The 27915-nt window shown below is 41.1% G+C and overlaps 1 protein-coding gene across 1 annotated transcript; it reads right to left on the reverse strand.

Annotated features, from left to right (window-relative positions):
* Window positions 1–12079: 12079 nt before the first annotated feature.
* Window positions 12080–20361, reverse strand: LOC103258105 (keratin, type I cytoskeletal 28). The gene is made up of 8 exons (XM_008055822.1): window positions 19864–20361; window positions 19051–19133; window positions 18367–18523; window positions 15959–16120; window positions 15686–15811; window positions 13427–13644; window positions 12821–12876; window positions 12080–12415 (listed from the first exon to the last, which is right to left on the reverse strand). Exons 1-8 carry the CDS (start codon window positions 20302–20304, stop codon window positions 12273–12275), a joined length of 1386 nt encoding a protein of 461 aa, XP_008054013.1. The 5' UTR covers window positions 20305–20361; the 3' UTR covers window positions 12080–12272.
* Window positions 20362–27915: the final 7554 nt, after the last annotated feature.

Below are 27915 nucleotides of genomic sequence, written 5' to 3' on the forward strand. Positions count from 1 at the left end.
AGGCTCTAGTGGCGAATGTCCTTCTCAGACACTTTGGCCTGCCTTTATATACACACTATTAGGGTGCTTCTTGATGAACTTTGCTACTCATAGCAAAATGGTGTGTGCCAGCTCATTGTGAATTATCCCTAATTGAGTGATTTTTTTTTTAGTTAATGAATGTCTTTACCCTACTGTGTCCATTTCTGTAGGTGGATGGTTACCTTGGGGTTATTTGTTATCTCTGGAATTGGACAGGGTGGAGTATTATCAAGATGATTATAGTGGTACATTTCAAATTTTGTATGAGTAACCCTTCCTGTCTTCCAGGCTTCAGGAATATACAATTCCTGTAAGAACAGAAAGGTGTGATAGGCAAAGTTCTTTTTCCCTTGCCCAAATCATCAGCATTGTGTTTTCTCCAGCAAGTGAAGCATCATAGTCATAATTTCCTATCAGGTATGTGGAAAATAATTTCAAGACAATGAGTCCATGATACCAAAGGAAGGAGACAAGTTCCTAAAGGAAAATTGAGGGATTAAATGGAATTTTCTTTGGAGACAGAAAGTCTTCCTTTGATTCTTGTCCTTCCTGAATGACCATTTCCGCTGTAGTGGTCTTCTGTCTAAGCTCTTGCTAACCAGGTTAAGGGAATTGGTTAGCCTCCCTGGGCCCCAGTTTCCTCATCTGTAAAACAAAGGGACTAAATTATAGCCTCTATGTTGCCTTTCTAGCTCTAGATTTCTCTTATTTCTGCGCGCCTTCTTTTCACTATTTCTAGACTACTTTCCTGCACTTATTTCCTCCACTTTTCACCTCTTATTTACCTCTAAATTTTGGTTCTACGGTTTTACTGAAAATAATCTCTGAAAGGTCACCAGTCACTGTACCTCTAATCCAATCATTATTTCTTTTCATTATTTTCTTATACCTTCTTGTTTATGTTCAGTACTGACAACCTCAGTCCAACTGAGTTCCCGACTGTTGCTTTCTGAGACTCTTTTTGCATCTCCGGTTGCTCCCCTTTTCTGTTCCATTCATAGTTTCTGTGCTCTGCATTTCATCATTTCTTACAGTTTTCTGGTTGGCATTAAGACTCTTCTTAATGTAGGTTTTGCCTTGTTGATGTGCCCATTTTTCTATCTCCTCTCTCCCATCTCTCTGCCTTTGTTCATGTTGTCCCTTCTAACTGCTTTGTTTTCTTCTTAAAATTAAAAATTATAAAGAATCATTGGAGATCTTGCATTTGCAAAGAACGATTGACATCACTTTCAATTATACAGATTGAAAATGAAGTTGGTAAAAATATAAATTTTCATAACCTAATAAATGAATTTGCAGAAAAGAAAGCCAGAAAGATTTGTCCATCAATCAATAAATTACATTACTAAAATATCATGACTTGTATTACATAAAATTATGTCACAAAATTTGTTTTTGCTACTTTAGTTTATAGTGTTATACATGTCTCATTACTACCTCTATTGAATGTTATAAGTAATTTTTTTTTTAAATTGTATTTTAGCATTTCTAGCTGAACTTTTCTGACTTTTCAACAAGAAGTCCCATATTTTCATTTTGCACTGGGACCCACAAATTGTATAGCCAGGCCTGCTTGTTGGATCTTTTTCTGGGGAAGCTGAAGTGTCCTAGAGAAAAGGTCTCCAGATACAAACATTTGAATGTTCCCCACAAAAAAGGAAGCTCACCACACAACCACCCTGGAGTACAGCACAGACACTTACACTTAAATATTCTCCAAATATTTAAGACCTTAGTCTTGAAAATGAACAGAATTTCAAAGATCATCATACACTGGAAGACATTCCAATGTGAAAGACAGAAATTCAAATAAACAAGCAAAATAGCACTCAGGGGAGATAGAGATAATTTTAAAAGCTGAAGAAAACTTTAAAAAAAGAAACTACCTATAATTATTACCCTTATAAATAGCAACAATAATGTATATTGAAAAAATGAATATCATTAAAGCTGAACAGTAAGCACAAAAAGATCTCTTAGAATTAAAAATTGGCCGGGTGCGGTGGCTCATGCCTGTAATCCCAGCAATTTGAGAGGCAGAGGCAAGAGGATTGCCTGAACTCAGGGGTTCGAGGCCAGTCTGAGCAACATGGCGAGACCTTGTCTCTAAAAAAGAAAAAAAAAAGAATTAAAAATTATCTTCCAAAATAAAACTTGAAAATATAAATTGAAAAATAAACTTTAACAAATCCCCTAAAAAGTAAAAGATGGATATGTGAACCTTGGAAGAGCCAATCTCTCAAGATGAACCTTGAGTGGCTGCTGACAGCCTAAATTCAAATTAGAAACAAGTGGCCTTCCTGACTAGAGGTCACAAACTCGCTCTGAGTTCTGGGAAAACCTCACACATCTGCCTAATCTGGGGACTTTCCTAGCTGCCTGTTAGCATTTATGCCACCAGAGTTAACCAAAAGGCTGTGGCCCATATCCCAATCAAAATTTAGCAAGCATCAACCAATTAGAGCTCAGCAAACATCTACCAACCAGAACTAAGCAAGTTGGAATCTTTTATTTGCAAATGCAGACCTGAGTGGGAACCTGGGTGGGAACTTTCTTTATAAAAGGTAAACCCTCCCTTTGTTTTCTAGAAGCACCTTCATTTTACAACAAAGGCTGCATCTTGGGTTTGACAACTGTTGTCTGGAATAACGTCTCTATTCTCAAAATTCCCTTTTGTTCACAGATAAAAGAAGAAATTAGAAAGAGTCTTGTTCCAAGAAGAACAACATTGAGTAGTTTTTTGGAATGAGAGAAGGGAGAAACGATGAAGATATTTTATTGGGTTGATGCATAAGTCCTTAGTGTTTGTTTGGCAACACTGCAGTGTTGGGAGTTTGTTTATCATTTGTCATTTGGAGTGACAGTTGCGCTTGTGAATACGCCTTACATTTTGCAAATTTGAAGAAAATTAGTGCTATTTGTGGGCAAAAGAAGATGAAGTGTCAAGTGGGAAAAAAATGAACCCTTGAGACATACTCCTCTGTTTGAATTTAGCAGAGGAGTAAAGGCAGAAGAGGCAGCTTGAAACATCTGTGTTGTGGACGGGGAGAACACCATCAGGGAAAGCATGGCAAGAAAACGGTTTTGTCGTTTCAAAGAGGGCCAGTTTTACCTGAGTGATTCTGCATGTTCAGAATTACTGAAGACCATCAAGTTTTGATGAAGATCGTTTAAACGCTTCAATCCATGATTATCTACATAAGTCAGTCTGAGAATTGGCAAATGTGATGATCTGGTGACCTGTCAACCAGTGTGTGATATTTGCATTCCATGGCAAGCAAAAAATGCTATGAACATGTGCATTAACTCAATATGGACATATTCTAAAATGCTACTCGGAACTTAAGGACTGAACTTCTAAATTCAAAGTGCATTAACTTAATATAGACATATTCTAAAATGCTACTCGGAACTTAAGGACTGAACTTCGAAATTCAAAGAGACCACCAAGAACTGTGAACAGTAAACAAAAGACAACCACAGTGAAGCACTTAACAGGATCTTTCAGAGAACTATGGAGAAAATGAGAACATTTACAATATCAGGAGAAACCCCCCCCATATCCAATGATAGGGAAGCTGTGATACCAGTGAGGAATGCTTTCAGAATTCTAATAAAAAATGGTGTCTAATCTAAAATTCTGTCCTTTAACAATCACAAATGAAGGTAGAATAAAAATGTTTTCAGACATGAAATTTCTCAAAAAATTTACCTCCCTTGCACACCTTGTCAGAAAGTCACTAGAGAGAAAAACAAACTTGAAAAAGGAAAGCTTAGGATCCAGGAAACAGGGTCCCAACACGACTGCATTGAATGAACGTCCCTAGATGACAGCTAGGTAGCATGTTTTAAAAAAAAAACAGCTCATGTTGAATAAGAGGATGGGGGATTCTGAAAGTGAGGTTTTCAGGGGATAGATAGAAATGATTGTCTGATAGTTTCAACTGTGTAAGAAAGAGTCATGAGAGATTAAGATACATGGAAAACCAGGTAAATAAAAAGAAAAATACTGCTTGCATAAGGAACAAAAGGTGTATAATGAAATATAATTAGAGTATACCACTTGACCCGGCAATGAACAATATTTGCTTAGTCATTCATATTGATGAAAATACTGAGCATTGATTTAACTAAATATTATGGCATAGCTATATTAGGAAGAAAGGGAGAGCCGGTAAAAGACAAATTCTCAACTTCCTTTTAAGAGGACGATCTATAATGTCTAAAATGGATACATCAAGAAATAAATAAAACATGTTATTTACAAATATAAAGAGTACAATAAATAGCTAAGAGACTATTTCTGCTGCTGTAGGAAGCAGAACTTGAGGCAGAAGCAGAGAGTAACAGATGACTGTTTTATGTTTTGACTTTGGTGATATCAGACTTTTAAAGCAAAGTACATGCATGACGTTAACAAAAAGGAAGACTTTATTTAAAAATGACCAAGAAAAAGTTCCAAATGTACATCAGAGCTTTCATTGCAAAATTTACAAATAAAGCTGATATAAGATCCAACTTAAAAAACAGACACTCAGGAAAAACAAAACAATCCTACGTCTACCAGTTAAACGAGAATAGATACCTTGAAATGTCCTTCTACCACAAAATGTCCTAACGCTCAATAAATTAAAGTACCTGTCCTTTAAAATTCATGGATAAGCTCAAAAGGAAATGAGGTCATTGTAAAAATAAACAAAAACCAAAAAGCTGAAATACATGTGGTGAGCAAACAGAGACACCTGAACTCTCCTAGATATATGGTCAAACCAGAAACGGATTTTCAGTAGGATTTGAAGTATCAAAGCTGAACTTGAGGTTCTGCTTAAAACTACATACCCCCAAAGCCTTTATCTTTAGTAGAAAAGATGAATTTAGAAAAATCTGCATGCTGGCAAAGTGAACAAGCCAGAAGATCATTGTGTTGTTGTTGGTACTGGGTAAACGATTTTACAAATTCGATAATATTAGTATTCCTGGTATTTGATAATGACTGATTGTCATGGGCTCACTCTCATCCAGTCTCACAGTTTTAATTTACACCCCCTCCATCTGAGGAACCCCAATCCAAGAAATGAAAATGTTTTGAAGCTGTTGCTCCATGGTACCCAGGAGAAATAGTCTCGGTCCCGACCTTGCAGGATTTCCAAAGTTAAATTTCAAACAAATATAAGCTCATAAAGTGAACATGTGAAGAAACAAACCATATAGCACCGAGTCAATGCTAACTACAGTCTGTAGAATAGGATATAAAAGGTCAGTGATGATGAAATTATAAGAAAGTATGTATTTTAAAAGTGTGGTTTTACTCTTTTAAAAAATATATTATTATCTTTTTATTATAAAGATGAGGGGTACAATTCAGGGTTAGGTATACAAACAATGATTATGTAGGTACCCTTGCTGATGAGGTATGCGCCTCCCTCCCCTAACAGTTTCCCTCAACTGCCAATCCCAACCCCCTCCCCTGACAGTTTCCCGTTACTGCCAAACACTTTCTTATAGCATTATAATTGTTCAAGGTCCGCTTATGAGTGAGAACATATGGTACTCTGTTCTTTGTTTCTGTGATAGATCACTGAGTATGATCGACTCCAAATCCATCCAAGTGGTTTTACTGTTTAAGAAGTGAGAATGGAAAGTGTTACAAATGAACAAGTGACTATCAAAAAAGACCAGGTAAATTTAAAAAAGAAATGAAAAATATAACTAAAATAGAAAATTTAACTGAAGGATTAAATAACAGAGAAGAAACTGAGAAGAGAGAAAGTAAACTGCAGGAAAGATGGAAGACTATTTTTCTAAATGTGAGAGAAGAAAAGTGCATACATGTATAACAGAGATGGAGAGAGATAAAAATGGTTGAAACAATGGAAGAGAGGGTCAGAAAAATAGATGATGTCACAGAAATTCTAGTGCACATTTCATTGGATTTCCTATAGAAAGAATAAGAATGGGGCAGAAAGTGAGAACTTTCTAGGATAAATTGAAAGTACCCGTCCTCCAATTTAAGAGGGACAAATAATTTTTGAAATCTGCCTTTAGTCACATCACAGCAATGATGCAGAAGACTAAAGACAAGGAGAAGATGTTGAAGCAGCCGGAGAGAAAACAGAAATCATCTACAAAGGAACCGTGATTAGACTATGAGCAGTTCCCCACTAGCAGTAGTGAAAATCAGAAGACACTATGATCTCTACAAAATGCTGACATGAAATAATTAGCAAATTAAACAGAATATCAAGCAAAACTATCTTCCAAGAATAAAGTATGAGTTTTTGGGAGCTGGTGGCAATGGTGGCAGAAATTTCAAATCCCCAAATAGAAATTGTATAGAACAATCATATCGCAAAACCAAAGACTCATGTATCACATTGACAACAATTCTAGGTGACAACATATTACCACGAACCCCAACATATACGCTGGTAGAGCAAACTACCACCAACCATGAGACCTGCATGTTGTGAGCATTTCTGTGGGAAGAAGAGAAAATCCAGAAGCCTGTGAAGGTTCTGATTATGGGCGAATCCCCAAAAGAGCCAAATGTAAAATAACAGCAGGTAGAGTTGAGAAGCAGCTGGCCACCTGCTACTGGCCAAGCTGGGTGAGGTTGGCTTGGCCAGTAGCAGGTGAGTGAAAAGAGGCCTCCATGAGGTCAGAGGGAGTGGAGCAGTCTAGATTCCATGAATTCTCAAAACTGTAGTTCCCTACCAGGAGTGCATCCCACAGTGAGGAGAAACCACAGAGAGAAGGCTCAAATTTGATCAGGTTACGGTCATAGAGACAGAGGAAAGCAGAAGGTTCAGATATGAGTGGGGAAGAGAAAGAGTCAGAGAATTTCAGAAATCAAGTCAACCTATTTTTGAATTCTAGATATAAATAAGAGAAAAGGGAGCTCTGTGAAGTTAGAAAGTCACCTCATTCTAGAAGTTAAGAAACATGAATTGTCAGTACAGCTGAGTGAAAGAAAAGGAATGAGTTAGTCTCACAGGCCAGGCATGGTGGCTCACGCCTGTAATCTCAGCACTTTGATATGCTGAAGTGAGAGGATTGTCTGAGCCCAGGAGTTTGAGATCAACCTGGGCAACATGGCAAAACCCTGTATCTACAATAAATTAAAAAATTAGCCACAGATGTGGTGGCACACACCTGTAGTCCCAGCTACTCAGGAGGCTGAGGTGGAAGGATCACCTGAGCCCAGCAGGTGGAGGCTGCAGTAGCCACGAGTGTGCCACCGCACTCCAACTTGGGCATCAGAGTGAGACTCTGACTCAAATATAAAAAATAAAATTAAAAGATGAATTAAAAATCTCACAAAATGTTAATACACAAGAATTAGGAAATGAGGACTGAATAACATTCCCATAGAAAATGAAAGCATATCATGGATTGGAAGAATCAGCATTGTGAAGATCTCCATCTTACCTAAGGCAATCTACAAATTCAATGCAATACCCATCAAATTACCAGCAACATTCTTCTCAGACCTAGAAAAGACAACACAGGAATTCATATGGAAATACAAACGTCCAAGAATAGCCAGAACAATCCTCAGCAAAAAAAACCAAAGCAGGTGGTATCACATTACCAGACTTCAAACTTTATTATAAAGCTACAATCATCAAAACAGTTCGGTATTGGTATAGGAACAGGCATATAGATCAATGGAATAGAATTGAGATTCCAGAAGCAAAACCTCAATTTCTCAACCAACTCATCTTCGACAAGGCCTCCACCACCTACCACTTGGGTAGGTGCTGGGAAAACTGGCTGACCACATTCAGTAAATGGTGCTGGGAAAACTGGCTGACCACATGCAGAAGATTGAAACAGGACCCCTATCTATCCCCATGCACAAAGGTTAACTCCAAATGGATCAGAGACCTAAATGTAAAACCTCAAACCATAAGAACCTTAGAAAATGAAGGAAATACCCTCATGGAAATCGGAACTGGCATCCAATTCCTGAACAAAACTCGAAACCCACAGGTCATAAGAGAGAAGATAGACAAGTGGGACCTTATTAAACTGACAAGCTTCTGCAAGGCCAAAGAAACCATCAAGAGAGCAGGGAGACAGCCTACAGACTGGGAAAAAATATTTGCCAACACCAGGTCTGACAAAGGCTTAACATCCTGGATCTACAAGGAACTAAAACGTGCTGAAAAGAAAAAAAAAACAACCCCATTATAAAATGGGCAAAAGATATGAACAGACACTTCACAAAAGAGGACATCCGAGCAACCAACAAACACATGAAGAAATGTTCAACCTCACTAATCATCAGGGAGATGCAAATCAAAACCACACTGAGATACCACCTAACTCCAGTCAGAATGGCAATTATCAACAACTCAAAAATAACAGCTGCTGAAGAGGGTGTGGCGAAAAGGGAACACTCCTACACTGTTGGTGGGAGTGTAAACTAGTGCAACCTCTGTGGAAAGCAATGTGGCGATTCCTAAAAGCTCTAAATATCAACCTCCCATATGACCCTGCAATCCCCCTACTGGGAATATATCCTGAAGAACTCAAATCACTCTACAAAAAAGATACCTGCATACGTATGTTTATCGCAGCATTGTTCACAATAGCAAGAACCTGGAAACAACCATGCTGCCCATCAAAAGAGAACTAGATTAAAAAAATGTGTTACATATACATGATGGAATATTACGCAGCCATAAAAAAGAACAAAATCATGAATTTTGCAGCAACCTGGATGGAACTTGAGTCTATAATACTGAGTGACCTCTCACAGAAACAAAGATATGAGTATCACATGTTTTCACTCATATAATGGACCTTGAATATCCAATGTAATACTATAAGAAAATGACTGACGGTACTGGGAAACTATGGGGGGGATGGGATCAACAGTAGCAAATATCTGTCTGGGGAAGGGGAAACACCTGTTATCAACAGGGTGCCTGAATGAAACGTAATTGTACACCTAACCCTTAACTGTACCCCACAAAACCATAATAAAAGATATTGATTTAAAAAAAAAGAAAAAAAAAAAAAAAGAAAATGAAAGCATGCCAGAAAGACATGCCCCCCAAACAGATGAAGGTATAACCCACCATTTCAAAGTGACTTAAAATCATTTAAAATAATAGAAGAAAAAAAGCAACATAATCTAGAATTAGGAAAAAAAAAGCTTAGAAATGAGATAACAAAACTTAGGAAAGAATTAGAAATAAAACAAAAAAAAGCTCATTAAATTGAGTAAGATACAATCACAGTAAATGAGAAGTTTAGGGGAAATCAGACCCTAGATAAAAGACATATTCTAGAAATAAACAATCTTTTTTTTTTTTTGAGTTGGAGTCTCACTCTGTCACCCAGACTGGAGTGCAGTGGCTGCTCCCGGCCACCGCAGCCTTGACCTGCTGGGCTCCGTCGATCCTTCTGCCTCAGCCTTCTAAGTAGCTGGAACTATAGGCGCGCGCTACCACGCCTGGCTAATTTTTTTGATTTAGTGTAGAGATGAGGTCTCACCAAGTTGCCCAGGTGCGTCTCGAACCCATGGGCTCAGGCAATTCACTCACCTCAGCCTCCCAAAGCGCGGGATTACAGGCTGAGTCACCAAGCCCGGCTGAAATAAACAATCTTAAACAAAATATTAACAAATAGAATTCAGTACTATGCTAGTTAGTATATAATATCCCAAGGGAGTTATTTTCAGGAAGTGAGAATGGCTCAATATTCATGGAATAGATGAAATAGATGAAATTGTATGATGATCTCAAAAGTACTTGAAGAAAACATCGGTAATTTTATTTATGATGTTGGAATGGCAAAAAACTTCTCTCAGTACTTGTGAAACTTAGGACCTATGATGGAAATGTTTATAAATACAATGATAAATTATACATTTATTTTATGACAAAAAAATCAGAGAAAAATAGAAATATCAAAACAGTTGCAACCCCCAATAACGAGTAGTAATTTACTTTCCTTACAAAAAGCTCTCATAAATCTTGGGTGCTCATTAAAAGAAAGATTAGTAGCCGGTGATTTCCACCCAAACATAGTGGTTGCATTTCTTTTCCTTCAGATGGAGACCGATTCCTTGGAAGTGTTTTCAGTATAGAAACCCACTACAGCAAAAAGCATGGTGAAGTTTCAAGAATTGGGGAAGAAAGTGTAATAATCATTAGCAGAACTTCTAAAGAACTCAGGGACCCTGGAATTCTGCTGAGCAAAGGAAGATCACTGAACCAAAGGCCATGGTCAGTTTTCACACATCTAGGAAGGAAGGACAGATTTAAATCCCAAAATCCTGTGGGTGTGTCTCTTTCCATCCTGTGAACTCAGGAGAACTTAAAGGAAATTCACCCAGAATTTCTATTCTATTTCACTATTCCTTTCCTGAATAGATTCATAGGGAATTCTGGTTTATTTCTTCAGCAAGACAGGGTGAATTAGAGTTACCTTTTCAATAAAGTGTGTATGTTCTATGCCATAATGGGTCTTGCCTTGGAAAGCAGATCACCATGAAGTAATTATGTGTTTAAAGTTTTTTTTTAAAGATAGGATCTCACTTGGTCACCCTGGCTGGAGTGTATTGGCATGATGACAGTTCACCAGAGTCTGGAATTCCTGGGCTCAAGGGATCCTCCTGCCTCAGCTTCCTAAATAGCTGCAAGTACAGGCACACACAAGCACATCTGGCTAAATATACTGTTTGAAAAAAATCAATATGTTATGAGCATAACACATAACCAGGGCTGGTTTCATGGACATAAAACCTGTGCAATTGCACGAGCTCGCGTGTTCAGAAGAGCCTCTTGGTTTAATGCTCTTCTGTTGCCATCTTGAAATTCTTAGTCATTTTACCTTTGAGCTTGTGTTTTGTAAGTAAATTCTGATTGGGACCACAGGGTCTGAGAGTGAACAGAGGCACATGCCAGATGTGTTTGTCTGCAGCTGTTCCTTACTGTCTCAGAGGCATATAGCATATGCGGTGCCCATGTGTACAGCATTCTGGCAGACCCATGAAGTGCAGGGATCCAGCGAGACTCAAAGCCAGTACAAAGTTAGTATGTTACTTCTGTGACCAAGTCCTGTCTCTGACAAGAAGCCAGACTTTTATTCCAACCAGAACTTGCTTCAAGTGCAAAAAGAAGGCCTTGGTGTTCTAAAAACTGTGAGTGGCCAAGAAACCTTGTCATATATTTACTTGTGTGACTGTCGCGTTATGGAACTTTTCACTGGGATCAGGTCATATACTAGAGAAATAGAAGAGCCGCTTTTCTTTTGGGCAATTTTATATTTGCTGGGAATTTTCGCCACGCATTTTGACACAGAAAGGTAGAAATAATCATAATTGCAATAATCAACACACACATCAATCTCGTGAAATTTTAAGTTCTAGAATGGGTCTTGGAGGGTTAAATTTGTCCTGCCATGTGTTCTTGCACAGACTACAAGCTAAGAATGGTTTTACATTTTTAAATAGTTGAAAAAAAATTAAAAGAAATATTTCGTGACGTACAAAATTATTTGCAATTCAAATAAAAGTGCACGTAAACAGTTTGAATGGAACATAATCATGCTCATTTGTTCATCTGTTGTCTTTGGTGCTTCCAGCCACAATGAGTTTAATAGTTGAAATAGAGAGCTGATGACCTGCAATGTCTAAGACATTTACTATCTGGGCTTTCCCAGAAAAGGCTTCCCATCCCTGCTCTGGGGAGAAAGTCATCAACATGACTAGACATGTCTAGACAAGGAGTGGTATGGTGGGATGTATTCAAATCCCCAGGAGAGCTTAAGATAGGCTTTTGGTAAAATACCAGGAATTCATCATCGAGCAGTGAGGCTTTTCAGTCACAGAAGAGTTTCTGAATTTTTCCAAATTATTTGCCCACATAGACATGGTGGGATTTAAAGATTATGCCTAGTGAATGTTTAATATTTAAACGCCATGTGGCAATATTGCCTATTATTTAAAACTAGAGTGAAAGGCAGTTGAAATATATTCCATAAATGTTTCCCTATGAATTGGATGGAAGAAGATCATAAATAATTATTTTTTAATCATCAGTGAATAGAAATGAATGCACATCAATTTTCTACAATTTATTTGAAAACAAACACCCAGTAAAAGTTAACCAGGAAAACGTATTTTTGCTAAGTTACTTATCGTTCAAACTAGAAAGTGCTTTTATTTTCCTTGATGTTTAGAAGAATGCAGTTGTGCAAGATTCCTTCCTAAATTATTCTTTTCCCTAAAATGACAGCTAGAAAGGAACCCTTTGCTCTGTCTTGCCATTGGTCATTTTAGATGTTTTTTCTTCAATGGAGTGAACCCTTGATGAAATAACTTTGCCACGTTGATCTAACTCTTCAACAACAGTCTTTACCAGTGTGGTTTTGGATAAATCTAGAAATAAAAACATATGTGAATACATATATTCAACCTAAGGGATTACATGACAAAGAATTCCACTGCTGGTTGTAATATATATTATGCACATTTTTGGTGAGAGAGTAAGTATAGATTTATTATACTAGTTTGGGATAATTCTATCCTCTCAAAATAATACTTTCAGTTCAAAGCACTTTAGCTAAAATTACTTAAATATCAACTGTTGGACAACCCTTCGGATCCCCTCCCATTGTGGGAGCTTTTCTGTCCTCTCAATAAATCCTGCTGTCACACAGACACACACACACACACACACACACACACACACACACACACACACACACAACTGTTGCCACAGTGTATGACTGCCATTAATGTAAAAGCGTTTGTGGCAATAGAGATAGAACTAGATTTTATTACCTTTAGATGAATTTCCTGAGCTTCCTGATCCAAAGTTTTTTGATTTAGAGCATGAACTGTAAAAAAAAAGTTTATTCTTTTATATTTCTATTTATTATCATTTAAAAATTTATTCATTAAATCAATGAACTCAAGTGAACTTTGTATGCCAAAAACAGATTGTAGTTTTCTATAGCGGAAACTCTTAAGATGTCTGTGTACAGGAGCTGAAAGTAATTAAATGCTATTTAAAGAGAAGATATATGTGGATCTTGTTTTTATTTGATTTTTAAAATCCAGGACTTTAAAACTTAAGGACATACATGCATATGGATCCTGGGGGATTGAACAGAATATGTTTATTTCAGGGCAGCTGTGATACCAGGAATGAACTGAAAGAGGGACACAGCCTGGGGTGGAGGTGGGGAGACTCTTGAAACCCAGAGTGATTAACATGGGCAAATGGGAACTTCTACAGGGATGGGCTGGAGTCATCTGAGGCAAAGGAGGATATTGTGAGGAACAAAATATGGACGAGGTGACTACTGAGGCAAGAGGCGGACAGGCTTTTCTGCAGTGGGAATGAAAAAGGAAAGGTTTGAAAGATTTTGAAGTGGTTGTGCTTACTTTCCGTTGTCATCCATCAGGCGGCAGTAGGTCTCAATTTCCTTTTCCAGGTGGGACTTGATGTCCAGGAGCTGCTCGTACTCGAGCTTCTGGCCCTCGGTCTCGGTCCTGACCTGGTGCAGCTGCTCCTCCAGAGCCCCAATCTGAGTCTGGATCTGCGCCAGCTGGGCACAGTAGTTGCCCTCGGTCTCCGTCAGGGAGCACTCCAGGGAGTGTTTCTGAGGACATCAAAGATGCCATAGCAAGAGATGAAATCATCTGAGGACTGTGTGGACCAGTGTTTCCCAGCAACCGGCAGAACTGCTCCCTAGGCGATGCTGGAAATTGGTGGGGCTTGTCACAATCAGATGGGAAGAGGAGGGGACTGGCATTTATAGGATGGGGGCCAGGCACGCTGGGTGACCTGACAAGGGATAAGTGACCCTTTCCCCATAAGACTTTTGACTGTTCCACTGGACATTCATGATATTTAGGTTATATTTCCTATTAAGACCAACATATATATTGAAGCATCTTTTTAGGGTAGCACAGTGCATCACTATGGGGAAATTTCTATTTTGCAACTGCTATGATCCCCACAGATACACCATGCTGAGGCCTTTCGTGCTACTCTATCCTTTTCTCATCCGTCTTCGATCGTCCTCGAAAGGTCTTTTATTAAAGCATCTGAAGTTGAACGAAAGCCTTAGGATTGCAAGATAAGAGATATATCTCATCACTCAGTACAGGTTATTATTTTGACATCACTCTTATGAATATTACACTTCCTCTCCTACTTCCACAGTCTGTAATTTGTCTTAGCACGTGATCTCTACTTTAATTAAGGTAATTTTCCTCTTTCCCTTATTATATATAAATATGTCTGGGCAGTTATTACTTCTCTTGATATTAAATATTATCCGTGTGCTAACCCCTGCTTCCAGCTCTTTCATTTCCTTTTCTTGGGTGAAGTGACTTCTGGTCTTACATTGTTGAAAATGAAACATTTATTAAAAGATGCAAGTCAGCCTCTGTCTCATTCAGTACATGTCCCGGGGTACTTAGGTTCAAGCATTTATATAGTAAATACATTTTAATTTAAAATAATGCTTTTATTTTTTCTTTTTAATTGCAGTTATGACATTATGTGTTCCAAAAATAATTCTGTGTATTGCTAAATATATTACCTATTGATTTCATTCTAGGATTGCTTAGAGGGGGTTATAAAATATTTTTATTCATCCTAACAGGCAGACATTTGGACCTAATGGGGCTGAGAACCAGACTAAGGCTTAGAAACATTGACTTGGGCTGGCAGGTGCGTTGCGTGAAGGGTGCTGGGTGGAAGGTGATCAAGATGGTCATGGGGATGGTGAGGCAACCGGTGACAAGATGGCAGTGACATGTGTGCTCAGTAACTTCCCTGATAATGTGTTAAAGTACTGCCTCTTTTTAGAGTGGCGAACTCAAAGGGATCTTTCAATGGCTATGAGTCACCTTTTCCTTCCTGACTCACCGTGCTGGCTTGTATAATAGTTGCTCTTTTCTTTGTGTTACAACCTTGGTGTCCTCAGGGAGCACACAACCTCTTGTGAGGTCAAGGGATCCTTAGGCCATGTAGGTGCCACCATTCTCAAAATCAAGCCTTTTGGGTGCTGCCAGCTCACACCCCAAAAGGGAGGCCGGTTTTAGTCCTGAGGTGACTCCATGGTAACCTCTAAGTAACGCAGGTGTTGGTGGGATGTGGCCAAGTGACTGAGTGTCCAGCTCTAGGGGTGTGTCCTCTGGGATGGGACCTCCACCCAGGACACTGGGGATGAAGAGGCTGACGGTGCTCATGTGGAGTTCAAGTGTGTACCTATGTTCCTCTGCCTGGTGCACAGCACGATGTGGCTTTCAAAATGTCTTCGTCAACATTAGGAGATGCTGGTGGGACACTATCCCTGCCCGGTGTGGCCGCATGACCACAGACCTGTCACTTAGCTTTCAGGTGGAGCGCTACTGCTACTGTTTGCTCTGCGGGGCTGAGATGAATCACCCTAAGAAAGGATCTATGTGAAATGTTTATTGTCATGAAATGAGCTCTGAACGTCAGGCAGGAAGGAAGTCCTCAGGGATGTCAAGGAGAAAGAAACTGCCCTCCTTCCCAGAGACTCTGGGTCTGCTTTCCTGCTCTTTTCAAGTGTTTGGAGGCAAAGTCATACTCCTCGGGAAGGAGAATGGGCTTCTCTTAGGCTTTCGAGAATCACACAACCCAGGCTGACCTCCGCTCTCACCTACCGTTGCCAGCCGGGACTGCAGCTCGATCTCCAGGGTCTGCAGGGTGCGCTTCAGCTCCGTCAGCTCGTTCCTGGCGGAGGTGGTGGCGCCGGCGTCGTGCGAGATCTGCAGCTGCAGCGAGGCGCTCTGGAAGGCGGGGGCGAGGGTCGCGCGGGGTCCGGACCGCGGGCGGGAGGGGCGGGGCCGGCGGGGCGGGGCGGGGCCGGCGAGGCCGGAGGGGCGGGGCCGGCGAGGCCGGAGGGGCGGGGCCGGGCGGGGCCGGGCGGGGCTCACCTTCTCATTGAACCAGGCCTCCGCGTCCCTGCGGTTTTTCTCGGCCAGGGCCTCGTACTCAGCTCGCATGTTGTTCAACAGCACCGTGAGGTCCACCCCGGGGGCCGCGTTCATCTCCACGTTGACGTTGCCTCCAGCTGCGCACTGCAGGGCCTTCATTTCCTGGGGGGACACACGGGGAGGGCTCGAGGCGCGCTGTGCATTCACACGCGGGCTGAGAAGTTTTCATTGGTGCTACCTTGCCTCAAAGCTTGTGGTCGCGCGTGTAATTTATAGCGCAGGACTTTAACATTGACATTCCATACCTATCCTCTGTTTAATTAAGGATCCATTCCCTAAAACCACCACCACCACAAAAACCAGTCACAGCATCCTAAGATAAGTTTTTTTAAATTTTTTTAAGTAAGAAGGGGATATAAAGACCAGAGAGTTATTCACACAGTTATTGACTGCATGTCAAACCGATGGGAATAGACCCGTGGAAAAAGCTTAAAACTCTGGTCCTTGTGAAGCTTTTACTTTAGGGATGACAGCTGTCATTTGTGGATTATTATATGCCAGGCACTGCTCTAAGCACGTTGCACAAGTTAATTAACTCATTTAAGCCTTTTAACATCTCTGCATGGTGGGTACTATTATTAGACTTATTTTGCAGATGAGGAAACTGAGGCACAGATTGATGTAAGGAACACACCTAGATTACTTAGGACGGGAGAAGGCTGAGATTTGCACGCTCTGGAATTTGCTCATACCACTCTGACTCCCCAGTGTCTGCTCTTCGCAGTTACAGCTGCAGCTTCTCTGTTCTGGGATATGTGTCAGGTCAAAGCATTAAACGGACTGAGTCAGAGAGTTGATTTCTGGACATATGAGCACATGCATGACCTGAACTTAGTTCTGTAGGGAGTCGACCTGCTTCACTGTAACTACTTTTGAGGGATTAGTGTCCCTGTTTTCTTAAGCTGTCTTTTTCAGATCCTGGATCAGTGACTTTTCAGTGCCCGCTAAGAGTAAAAGATTTATATTACCCAAGGAAATGACTATTGGTTTATTTCCACACTTTGGGGTTTCGTGTAAGATTCCTTGAGAAGAAAAATTCTTGTTGCTACAGCAGTTTGAAAATTGAATTGCTTAAAGTTATTCTGGGGGCATGGGTCTTGGGGAGTGTGGGCAATATGACAGTCTCAGAGCATGTTGAGATGTGAGTACCTTAAAAAACTTATTATTTTTTCATTTTGACCCCTGAGCTGTAACAAATGGCTATTTGCTCCTGTCTTTGGTGCATTCAAATCTACCCCTTTCGGTTGGTGTCTTTATGGACCTAGTTAACTCTATGTGATCACCACTCTACCCTGAATGCCCTCCTCTCCCGACTGGCTGGGCTGCTGTGGCTGCCATTTATTTCTTCTCTGGAACTTTCTTTTCTTGATGTCTCTCTCTACAATGCATGGTCTACTTCCCAATCTCCTACTCATACTCGCTGGTGGTCTGACTCTTCTTCCTGTGCTCTGCTCTGTGACTCCTTCTTCTTTTCATTTCTTTTTATGCTTTTCTTTTTCTAATTTTCCTTCTTTTTCCCCTCCATGGAGCCAAACGTGCTGCCCATCAAAAGTGGGCTGGATAAAAAAATGTGGTACATACACCACAGAACATGATGCAGCCCCAAAGAAAGACAAAATTGTGAACCTTGCAGCAACTTGGATGGATTTAGAGTCTATCATACTCAGTCATCTATCATAGAAACAAAGAACTGAGTACCACATGTTCTCACTCATAAGTGGATGCTGAACATAATACTACAGGAAAGGGATTGGTATTTCAGCCTGTTCAAACCAATAATGGGACACTTCCTTTTGAAGTATTTTCTGAAAAATTGTCCTCCATTGTTTTGGAGGCTTGCAACTACTTTAGAAACAGCCTTTTTTGTTTTGAGTGGATTGAAACTGTTATTCCTTGTCAAACAATGGATTTACTGTTGTGCAGGTTCACCGTGAAAGTAAACTCAGGCTCATGAAGGGGAGAAAAACACTGACATCTGTTCCTAGTCAGAGAGGTCTTTTGTGAGGAAGTTGACCTCAAGATAGGTCTATAGGAATGAAAGAAATAATCTAGTTGAAAGAAAGATGGTTGCATTAATGCAGAAGAAATATATCATTTTCCAGTGGATACAACATCGTATCAGCCTAACAAATGGAAAGATACAGATCAAATCGTTAATATTTATTACCTTTGTGGGAGGGGACTAGAAGGGCAGAGTGGGAGAAATGAAATTCTTTCTTTATATCCTTTGGCATGGATGAATTCTAACAACGAGCAGGAATCACTCTTGTAATTGTAACACACCCTCCCACTCCTACCCCTCGCAAGTGAAGAATCATGATTTGACCAGAAGTAAAAGCTTCTCTTACCTCTTCGTGGTTCCTCTTGAGATAGGTCATCTCCTCACTCAGGGACTCATATTGCAGCTCCTGGTCAGTCCTGCAGAGCGTCAGCTCGTCCAGGACCCGCCGTAATCCGTTGATGTCTGCTTCTACATTTTGGTGAAGGGCGAGCTCATTTTCATACCTTGGGAGGCATTAAATATAAATTTCAGTGCAAGTCGTACTACCCCAAGAAACAGAAAAGTCAAATATCAATTGCCTTAAGCTGAAAATTAGAAATTGAATTGAGATGTTGAATAGTATAAAAAATACAAAGAAAGCCCTTCCCCACTCCCCACACCTAACTCCGTGCAGGATGATTGGCAGCTATTTAATTACACAAATTCTAATCAAATATCCCAATTAAATAAAAGTATACCACTTTGACAATTTTTTTTAAATCTTAGTCAGCATTTTAAACTCAGTTGGTGAATAGTCACTGGACATCTACTTTGTGCTTGGCAGTATTCTAGGCAGGCATAGAAATACATTGATATTTTGTCTTAAAAATGTAATAAATATATATAAATTTTGGGTATAGTTGCTTGTAGTATTATAATATAAATCCCTTCTTTTGATCCTTTAGGTTTTAGTTTTTTCTACTTGGGATGACATGGAAATTTTATTTAACAAATTAAATAGATAGGAGTGTGATAGTTTTCTATCACTTACTTTAGCTGGAAGTCATCAGCAGCCAGTCTGGCATTATCTATCTGCAGAATGACATTAGCATTAGCAGTAGTGGCAGAGATAACCTAGAAGAAGTTAAAATGGAGACCACAACAAAAGTTTGCTTTTATAATTTCTTATTTCGGGAAATAAAAAAAGTTACACAGTTAAGCGTTTGCATGAATAAAGATCTTACTTTCAATTTAACAATCAAACTTTAAAATCTAATTTAAAAAAATTGAAAATAGGGTTTTATTTATTCTCATATAATTTTAGAATATAATCCTTTCTCCTGTGTGAAGATATTTCAAAATAATGGAACCAATCATATTTTAATTGAAGTTCATGAATCAAAGTGCCTTTTTTTTGAGTTGGAATCACTCTGTCACCCAGACTGGAGTGCAATGGCATGTTCATGGCCACCACAGCCTCAACCTGCAGGGCTCGGGCAATCCTTCTGTCTCAGCCTTCCAAGTAGCTTGAACTACAGGTGTGTACCACCACACCCAGCTAATTTTTTTTTTTTTATTGTAGAGATGAGGTCTCACCAAGTTGCTCAGGGCTAGTCTTGAACCCCTGAGCTTTAGACAATCCTCTTGCCTCGGCCTCAAAAAGCTGTGATTACAGGCTTGAGCCACCATGCCTGGCCTCCTGTTTCTGAGTAATAGGAAAAATTATCACAAAATAGATGATACATAAATAAATACAAGTTACAGATACTAGTCATGAAACCTTTCCTGTTGCAGTTCTATGTCTCCGGCTAGGCAGTTCTTAGTTTTAAATACTTTGAATGGTTCCAAGTTTGTGATCACTCACCTTATTCTTAAGCTCCTCGATGGTTACATGATACCTGCTGTAGTCATGATCTAGTCCACGGCAAGATCCAGGTCCGTATTTTTCATACCAGCCCTTGATTTTTCTCTCTAATTCAGTGTTGTCCTCCTCCAGAGCTCGCACGCTATCCAGGTAGGATGCCAGGCGGTCGTTAAGATGTTGCATGGTCACCTTCTCATTTCCAGAGAGGAGCCCTCCTTCACTTCCAGCAAAGCCAACACAAGCAGCACTTCTCAGGGCACCCCCGGCATAGGCCCCTCTGGGAACACTGTCCATGCCCCCTCCCAAGGCACAGGAGAATCCAGTTCCGGCGACAAAGCTGCCACACATGGTGCTGCGTGTGCCTCCACTGGGTAGCCTGGCAGATCCAGATCCAGGCCGGAAGCAAATATGGCTGGGTCTGCCAGAAAATCGGAGAGACATGGTGGTATAAGACACGTTTCCCCCGTCTGTGGGCAGCTGTAACGGCCAAGGAGAACAGAATATGAGGGGCTGACGTTTTATATACAATTGTTTTATATACAATTAGTGGGGTGTTTCTATTTAAGTTATGTATGCCAAAAGAAAAATGGCATCATTCAGATTAGCATAAAATTATGTATAATTGGGTGATTTAAAAAAAGTAATTAATGTCTAATGTCCCTGGGTGTTGCCTCAGGATATTTGTTATCTTAAATATAATAGGGTTTGTTCTATATTAAGTTCATTATTTTAACTTCTAATTTCGAGTGAGTAATCCTTTACTTTCATGTAGACCCTTAGGAATATACCATCATTATCTGGTGCAGAGTATTATTAAGTTTTTTTAAAAGTTAAGTAAGATTATGATAGGGTACCGTGAGGTACCCTAGGGTCTCGATTACCACTGAGGTATACCAAAGACCATTAGCTACAGAAAGAGGCATTTAATCCCTCTAGAGAAAAAGAAAAGTTTCATTTAAAAAAAAGTCCCTGGTAACTCCCCTTTTCTAATCATGGTTAAAATATCTATGAGGTCCTACTATTAGGTTTGTGAACCATCCTAGAGAAAGTGCTCCATACTTCATTGCTGAATATCAGTACAGTCATCTTCGAAGGAGTCCCCCTGGGAAGCTGGGCATGGACACCAGTGCCTAGTCCACCTGTCAAAGCAATTGTGAAACTCTTTTTCTGAAACGATGATCAGAGCTGTCCTACTTTCATCATCAAATGTCCTCCTTTCAATATTTCCTTTATCTTTGGGTAAAGAAAATAGTCACTGGAGGTCAGAATGGGTGAGAAGGTAAGGTACCCAGTGTACAAAAGGAATTTGTACATTCCTGCCAACATAAGTGCACGGTGGCAAGTTCATGAACTTAATTGTCAGTCCTTTAAAAATGATATCAGCTCTGATGGCCAGTCCAGAAAAAGAGTTCCAAAATTACTTTGACAGGTGAACTAGGCACTGGTGTCGGTGCATAGGTTCCCAAGGGGAGTACTTTGAAGGTGACTGTAGGGATATTTAGCAGTGAGGCATGTAGCACTTTTTCTAGGTTGAATTTGCAAACCTAATTGTCATAACTTGTATTTACTACCTCGGATAATGACACAGATATTAACTTATTTCTTTATTAAAATAGAATGGTTACAATGTCTAGTGTTCTATACCAAATGCAAAAATGAGAGACATGGTGCTACATCAATGAAGGAACAAAACGAAAATGCTATCACAATCTTTAAGAAACCCGTGGTCAGGTCTATGGATCTCTGTGCTAGTCTAAAGAATTTGGAATGCATCCTAAGCATAGAGCAGAATGCAACATGATCAGGCTAAGATGAAACAGAAGGCCAATTATAAGGGTAGAACAATAGTCCAGGTGGGAAGGATAAAGGCAACAGGGAGGGAGAGAGGATGGAGTTGAGAAGATTTGGTAATTGAATTTGGAGAGTAAGGAAGCAGGAAGAATTAGGGATGACTCAGAGAATTAATTTCAGATGCTGGGAATTCACTGTATTAACAAAGATGGGAAATATAGGAAGGAGGAGATAGCTTAGTTTTGGACCAACTGGCTTTGAGGGGTTGGTAGAATGTCTCAGATGAAGGTGACTGGGAGGAAATGTGAATGCTTAGAATAAGAATGCTGAACTGGGGAAATATCTGACAAGCAATGAGTAAAAGGGTTGCCAGGAAGATCTGAGGGCTAAACTCTCATTTGTGATAACATTCAACTGCATATTTGGGAGTAATCCTGGTATAGGAATAGTGAGATGACAATCAGACTGACATGGATTTTGGAATTTGAAGACAGGCTCAGAAGAAGGAAAAAGTGGCAGAGAAATTTCTGGTGCTTTGAGAAAATGATTGAGGTGATTGGCCGTATAGAAAGAAAACTACTGAAGTGATTGACCATACAGAGAGAAAACCATGTAGGTGATTGATCATATAGAAAGAGGAAAGTAAAACCACAGGAACAGACAGACTGAGGAAAAGGAAGTTGAGTCATTGGGCATCTTTATGACATCACGGAGCAGGAAGAGTGTGGATAGGAGACTGATGGAGGTGAAGAAAGACAGGTTCAACTTGGATAGTGGAAACCGGAGCTTAGAAGTTTAACGTAGGCACAACCTCAGGTGTCACCAAAGTCCAGAGAATCACGGGGACTTTACCCAGCAGTCCCTGGAACAAGAGGCCAGAAGTGGGTTGGACCTGAAGGTCACTGGAGTAAGAAGTCAGAACTCCCAGCCTATGGTGCTAAATGGGCCATCCATAAAGACATGAGGTTTCTTGTGATGGTGGGATACAGAGAGAAGTGGCCTGCACGACAGGTGCCAAAGGAATTGGATGATGAGGGGGCATGTGCGGTGAGGGACCCTTGGATGGCATTTGCCTTAAGAGATGAGTCTTAGCATAAGAACAAAGTGGCACGAAGCTGAACGTGGCCTTGGGGTCCAGAGAATACAGTCTCTGCCTTGGAGTCTCTGTTGGGTGTGGGGAAATGGGAGGGGGAGGGGAGACAGAGGGTGAAGAGAGAGGTGGGAGAGGGAAAGCTGTGGGAGAGGATGCAGGGGTGGGGAGAGAGATGAGAATGGAGGTCGAGGACGAATGGCAAGTTTCTGGTAGAAAAATTTGCTGAGAAAATTCTGCAGAGAGGTACCTTCCGGGGTTAACGCCATAAAAAGTCATTTTGGATGAACCCTTTTGCAGAGAGACAGAGAAGGTTCAGGTAGTCGTCAAACGCAGATAAAAATGGTTTCCACCTCATCGTTTTGTTGAGAAACTACACGAGAACATTCCTGGTAAATGGAAAATGTTCCATGAATGGCAGCCATTGTTGCTGTTGTTGTTGTTGTCACTGAGTGTGTAGGGGCTGGGACGCCAGGCCGCAAGGGAAGAAGTGAGCAGGGAGAAGCTTTCCCTTGAGGCTGTGGCTGCAGAGGGTGGGGGTGAAGAGGGTGGGGAGGGCAGGAAAAAGGAGGAACAGGAAGGACTTGGTTGGACTTGACCGGTTGCGGGTTTGGGTGTGGAACACAGATTTGCATTTGTTTTGCCAGTGGGACAGGCAGGGGTGTCTCCTGGAACAGTGTTGGCATCAGCAGCCTGGAGTCTGGTCAACTCAAGCAGCCCTGGCGTGGCCTTTAAATGCATTTTCTGTGCAAAGTTGTAGGATGTTCCTAGAGTTGTAAAGAGCCTTCGATATCGCCTAGTTCAGCCCCCTTTATTGATAGATGCAGCAACAGAGCCCCAGACAGGTTAAACAATTTGCTCAGAGTCATGAGGCGCAGGCCAGGTGAAGTCCTAGCATATATGTTCAAGGTGACCTTGGGACTCTGGCAACATGAGCATATTTTTTATATAAATCATGACTATGATTCTTACTAATATGAATACCTATTGTATATATTGTCATCTGTAGTCTTAACACACATGAATTGTAAAAGCATTCTTTTAATTAAAAAACAAATTGTTTTTGTAGAGATAAGTTCTTACTATGCTGTCCAGGCTGATCTTGAACTCCTGTGCTCAAGCAATCCTCATGCCCGTGCCTCCCAAAGTGCTGGGATGACAGCATGAGCCACCATGTCCAGCCTATTCTTTTAACTGAATTGTTAAAATTGAAACATAAAGAATCAGAATATCAAAATATATAAACAATTGTAAATTTCTCCAGTGCCTGATGATTACTTAAGTCCAAATCAATTAGACAAGTAATGGGTGTACCGTGTCTGGATCCTTCACAGATAAATAAATGTTCCCAAAAGAGCATTTTACAACAAAAAGGACAAAACAATGTATCACATGCTGGAAAATTGCTGAAGTAGGTTTTAAGTGTTCTTAGCTCACAAAAAAATAAGTATGTGAGGCAATGTATTATGTTAATTAGTTTGGTTTATCCTTTCTGCAATGTATATGCACTTCAAAACATCATCTTGTACACCATAGATACATACAATTTGCATTTGTTAATTAAAAAATAAAAACAGCAAAAAGGAGAAGAAAAGCGGTTTCTTGAAAAGCATGAGCTTAAGTGGATTCTCCCTTTCAGCTAAGGTCCGTCAGTCCCCAGGATTCCGGCGAGGCCCGTAGCTGCCCGCACTTTCCCTCTCTTTCCACCAGGGGGCAGGGCTCGCCTTCAGAAGGATGTTGCCGCGCTGAAGCTTGGGGATGCTTGGGTCAGAAACCCCTCTTCAGCCTGGGTCGCCCAGGCCCTCAGTTGGAGACAAGTAAGCCCCCGATAAGAGACAGTCTCCACATTTGTCTTTTTGAAGTTCCGGAACGTGATGAGCAGAGGCCACGACGGCCTTGTGGTGTTGTGCAGCTTCCAATGGGATTTCTTGTCTCTTATCTCATGTGAACGCCACCACGAGCCGGGGGACAGAGGTTTCCTCTCCTTCTAAAGATGAGGAAACTGAGGAAAAGAACAACTCAAGGTCATGCAGTGTGAAACTGGGTGAATGAGGCCTTGGGACTGTGGTCCTTCCGGTGTCTATAATGACGCCTGTGGTCAAGTCAAGAAATGGAGCTCAAGCAACGCAAAAAATCCTTTTCTGATGAAGTCGAAATGTTTCTTCCAAAATGCTTTTCAGAATTTCAGGTGAATAGCAAAATGAAACTTTTGGCTGCAGTTATGCTGCCCATCAGATGCCGTTCATTCATTCATTTAAGAAATATTGAATGAGTGCCTATGAGGTGTCAGGTACCGTGCTAGTTAGCAGGTGATACTGAGGAAGAAAAGAGATGCCTTCTCAACTCTCATGGAACTTATTGTTTACTGGGGAGATGGGCCTTAAGCAAATAACCACACATTTATACACTATGTCATGTATTAGGGAAGGAAGAAGTTAGGGAGTGTTAGGACTCCCTAACTGTTAGGGAGGGCCTAATAGTGACTGGGGCAATCTTTTTGAAGAAATGACATTAAGCAGGGATCTGAGAAGGGGCAAGGACATTGTCAGGCGGGGGAAAGGGGGGATGCGTGGAAGGGCATTCTAGATGGGGAAGAAAATATAAATAATTTTTTTTCTTTTAGTTTGAGGAGGGAAGAGTGTGGTGCCTTCAAGGAATGGGAAGAGGATCAGTCTTGCTGGTGATGAGTATTCAGGGAGAGGGGATGCAGAGGGCCGCCCACAAAGAGACTTCCTGGACCAGGTTAGGGATTTTGAATTTGGTCCTAATCATAAAGTGAAGCCATTGAGAGGTTTAAGCAGAGGAGTGGTTTTAGAAAGATCATTCTGGAGCCGGGCTCAGTGGTTCAGCCTGTAATCCCGCGCCTTTGGGAGGCTGAGGTGAGTGGATTGCCTGAGCCCGCGGGTTCGAGACCCACCTGGGCAACGAGAACTCATCTCTACAATAAATAAAAAAATCAGCCGGGCGTGATGGCGCATGCCTGTAATTCCGGCTACTCGGAAGGCTGAGGCGGAAGGATCTCCGGAGCCCAGCAGGTCGAGGCTGCGGTGGCCGGGGGCGGCCACTACACTCCAGTCTGGGCGACAGAGTGAGACTCCAACTCAAAAAAAAAAAAAAAGAAAGATCATTCTGGCTGGAGAACGATGGGAGGGGGGTGAGAGTGGATGTAGGGAAACCATTAAAAAACAGGAATTCAGGTGAGACACTAAGGCGGCTTGAGACAGGATAGTGATGGTGAAGATAGATGTGGACAGAATTGGGGTGATTTTGGAGAATGTCTCAACAGCACCTGGTAATGGTGAGCTGAGGTAAGAGGGGTTAAGAGAGGAACCAAGAATGGTTCATGTACTGGGCAAAGTAATGACCCTCCCAAAGGCATTCACGTTCTAATCCCCAGAACCTGTGATACATTACCTTAGGTGGCAAAAGAGACTACAGATGGCCTAGAAGTAAGGATCTTGAGATGGGGAGATTATCCTGGACTATCTGGGTGGGCCCAATTCATCATTAGGGTTCTTGTAAGAGGGTGGCAAGAGTGTCATAGTCAGAAAATGCAGCGGAATGATGGAGACTGGGAGGTGCCATGCTGCTGACTTTGAGGAGGGAGGATGGGACCGTGAACCACGGCATACAGGTGGCTTCTACAAGCTAAAAAAGGCAAGACGTGGATTTTCCCCAGCTGGCGAGTGATGGTGCCAGCCTTTTCAACCATGATTGCTTCTGCTGGGTTGTGCTGTCTTCTGGGCTCATGGCTCCAATCCTCAGTAACAGGACTTTCAACACTACTACCAATGTTGATCAGAAATAAATATTCTGTAGCAATTTTACTATATGAATCACAGTTGTACAGCTGGGTACCTCAGTGCACCATTTGTAACTGTGCTCTCTGGTGCTGTAGAACGCTCTTTCCACCTTTTAAAATCGTCCAGTTTCTACCATCTTCCAAGCCTCAGTTCAAGAGCCGTATCTTCTAGCAGACCTTCCCAACATCCTATTTTGGTTTGGATGCCATGTGCCTTGTCCATGGCATGGCCCTGACTTGTACATCTACTGTGGCATCTTCTTCTACATCACAGGGACCAACTATGTCTTACCTAACTTTTTATCTCCAGGGTCTGCACATTGCCTCATGCTTGTAATCCCAGCACTTTGGGAGGCCGAGGTAGGAATACTGTTGAGCCCAGGAGTTTGAGACCAGCCTGGGAAACATAGCGAGATCTCATCTTTACAAAAAAATTACCCAGGCATGTTGGCATGTGCCTGTAGTCCCAACTACTTGGGAGGCTGAGGTGGAAGGATTGCTTGAGCCCAGGAGGTCAAGGCTGTGGTGAGCCATGATCATGCTATTGCACTCCAGCCTGGGTGGCAGAGTGAGACTCCAACTTAAAAAAAAAAAATCATGTTTCTTGAATGAGCGAATGAATTTGATCCACCAAATCAAAGTCTCAGGAAATCCAAATCCTTCCCTCCTTCTGGCAGGTCCTGGGAGTGTTTACTCTGAAAAGGTTTCCTGCTGGTCTCACTTTTGCAATAAACTCTTGACATGATTCTGCAGCTTTGTCCTTGCTTTGACACAGCTGTTACTCTGCTGAGATTATAGACGTGAGCTATCACACCCACTATATATGTGTGTGTGTGTGTGTGTGTGTGTGTGTGTGTGTGTGTGTATGTATAGTACTCAACTCTGCTCCTCCTTATACTAGAAATTCATATCTCTGAATTTCTATGAACTTCATTTCTGGTAAAGGAGATGAGTCAAAATATTTGTTTTTAGGAAAGAACATTAAGTCAGAACCACTGGCCAAGTATAAGAAGGAGCAGTGCTGGGTAGCATGGTGCACTGCTCCCCAGATAAGGTATGTACCTCTAGGAGGTACAGACGACCCACTGGGTTGAAGAAAAACTTCTATGTAAGTTTTCTTTGTAGAGAGTAAGAATTAAATTAAGTTTTTTCTACACTTATTGTAGGAATGACTCCGGCATTCTATCTGTATATCAGTCTCTCATCTCAATCAGCCCAAGCAATACTCTAAGAATGGGCACCCCACATTGTAGGCTGAGGTGAGAGGATTGCCTGAGCCCACGGGTTCGAGACCAGCCTGGGCAACTTGGCGAGACCTCATCTCTACAATAAATAAAAAAATTAGCTTAGCATGGCGTTGCATGCCTGT

This window comes from Carlito syrichta, unplaced genomic scaffold (assembly GCF_000164805.1).
Source record: "Carlito syrichta isolate Samal-C Ts95f unplaced genomic scaffold, Tarsius_syrichta-2.0.1 Scaffold301957, whole genome shotgun sequence".
Classification (NCBI taxonomy): domain Eukaryota; kingdom Metazoa; phylum Chordata; class Mammalia; order Primates; family Tarsiidae; genus Carlito; species Carlito syrichta.

What these genes read in the sequence shown, in the direction of transcription:
- LOC103258105 (XM_008055822.1), bottom strand. Translation starts at nt 20,304, where the DNA reads ATGTCTCTCCGATTTTCTGGCAGACCCAGCCATATTTGCTTCCGGCCT. An exon ending in TCGAGGAGCTTAAGAATAAG is followed by an intron (nt 19,134 to 19,863) that starts GTGAGTGATCAC and finishes AACTTCTTCTAG; the next exon opens with GTTATCTCTGCCACTACTGC. An exon ending in TCAAGAGGAACCACGAAGAG is followed by an intron (nt 16,121 to 18,366) that starts GTAAGAGAAGCT and finishes GTGTCCCCCCAG; the next exon opens with GAAATGAAGGCCCTGCAGTG.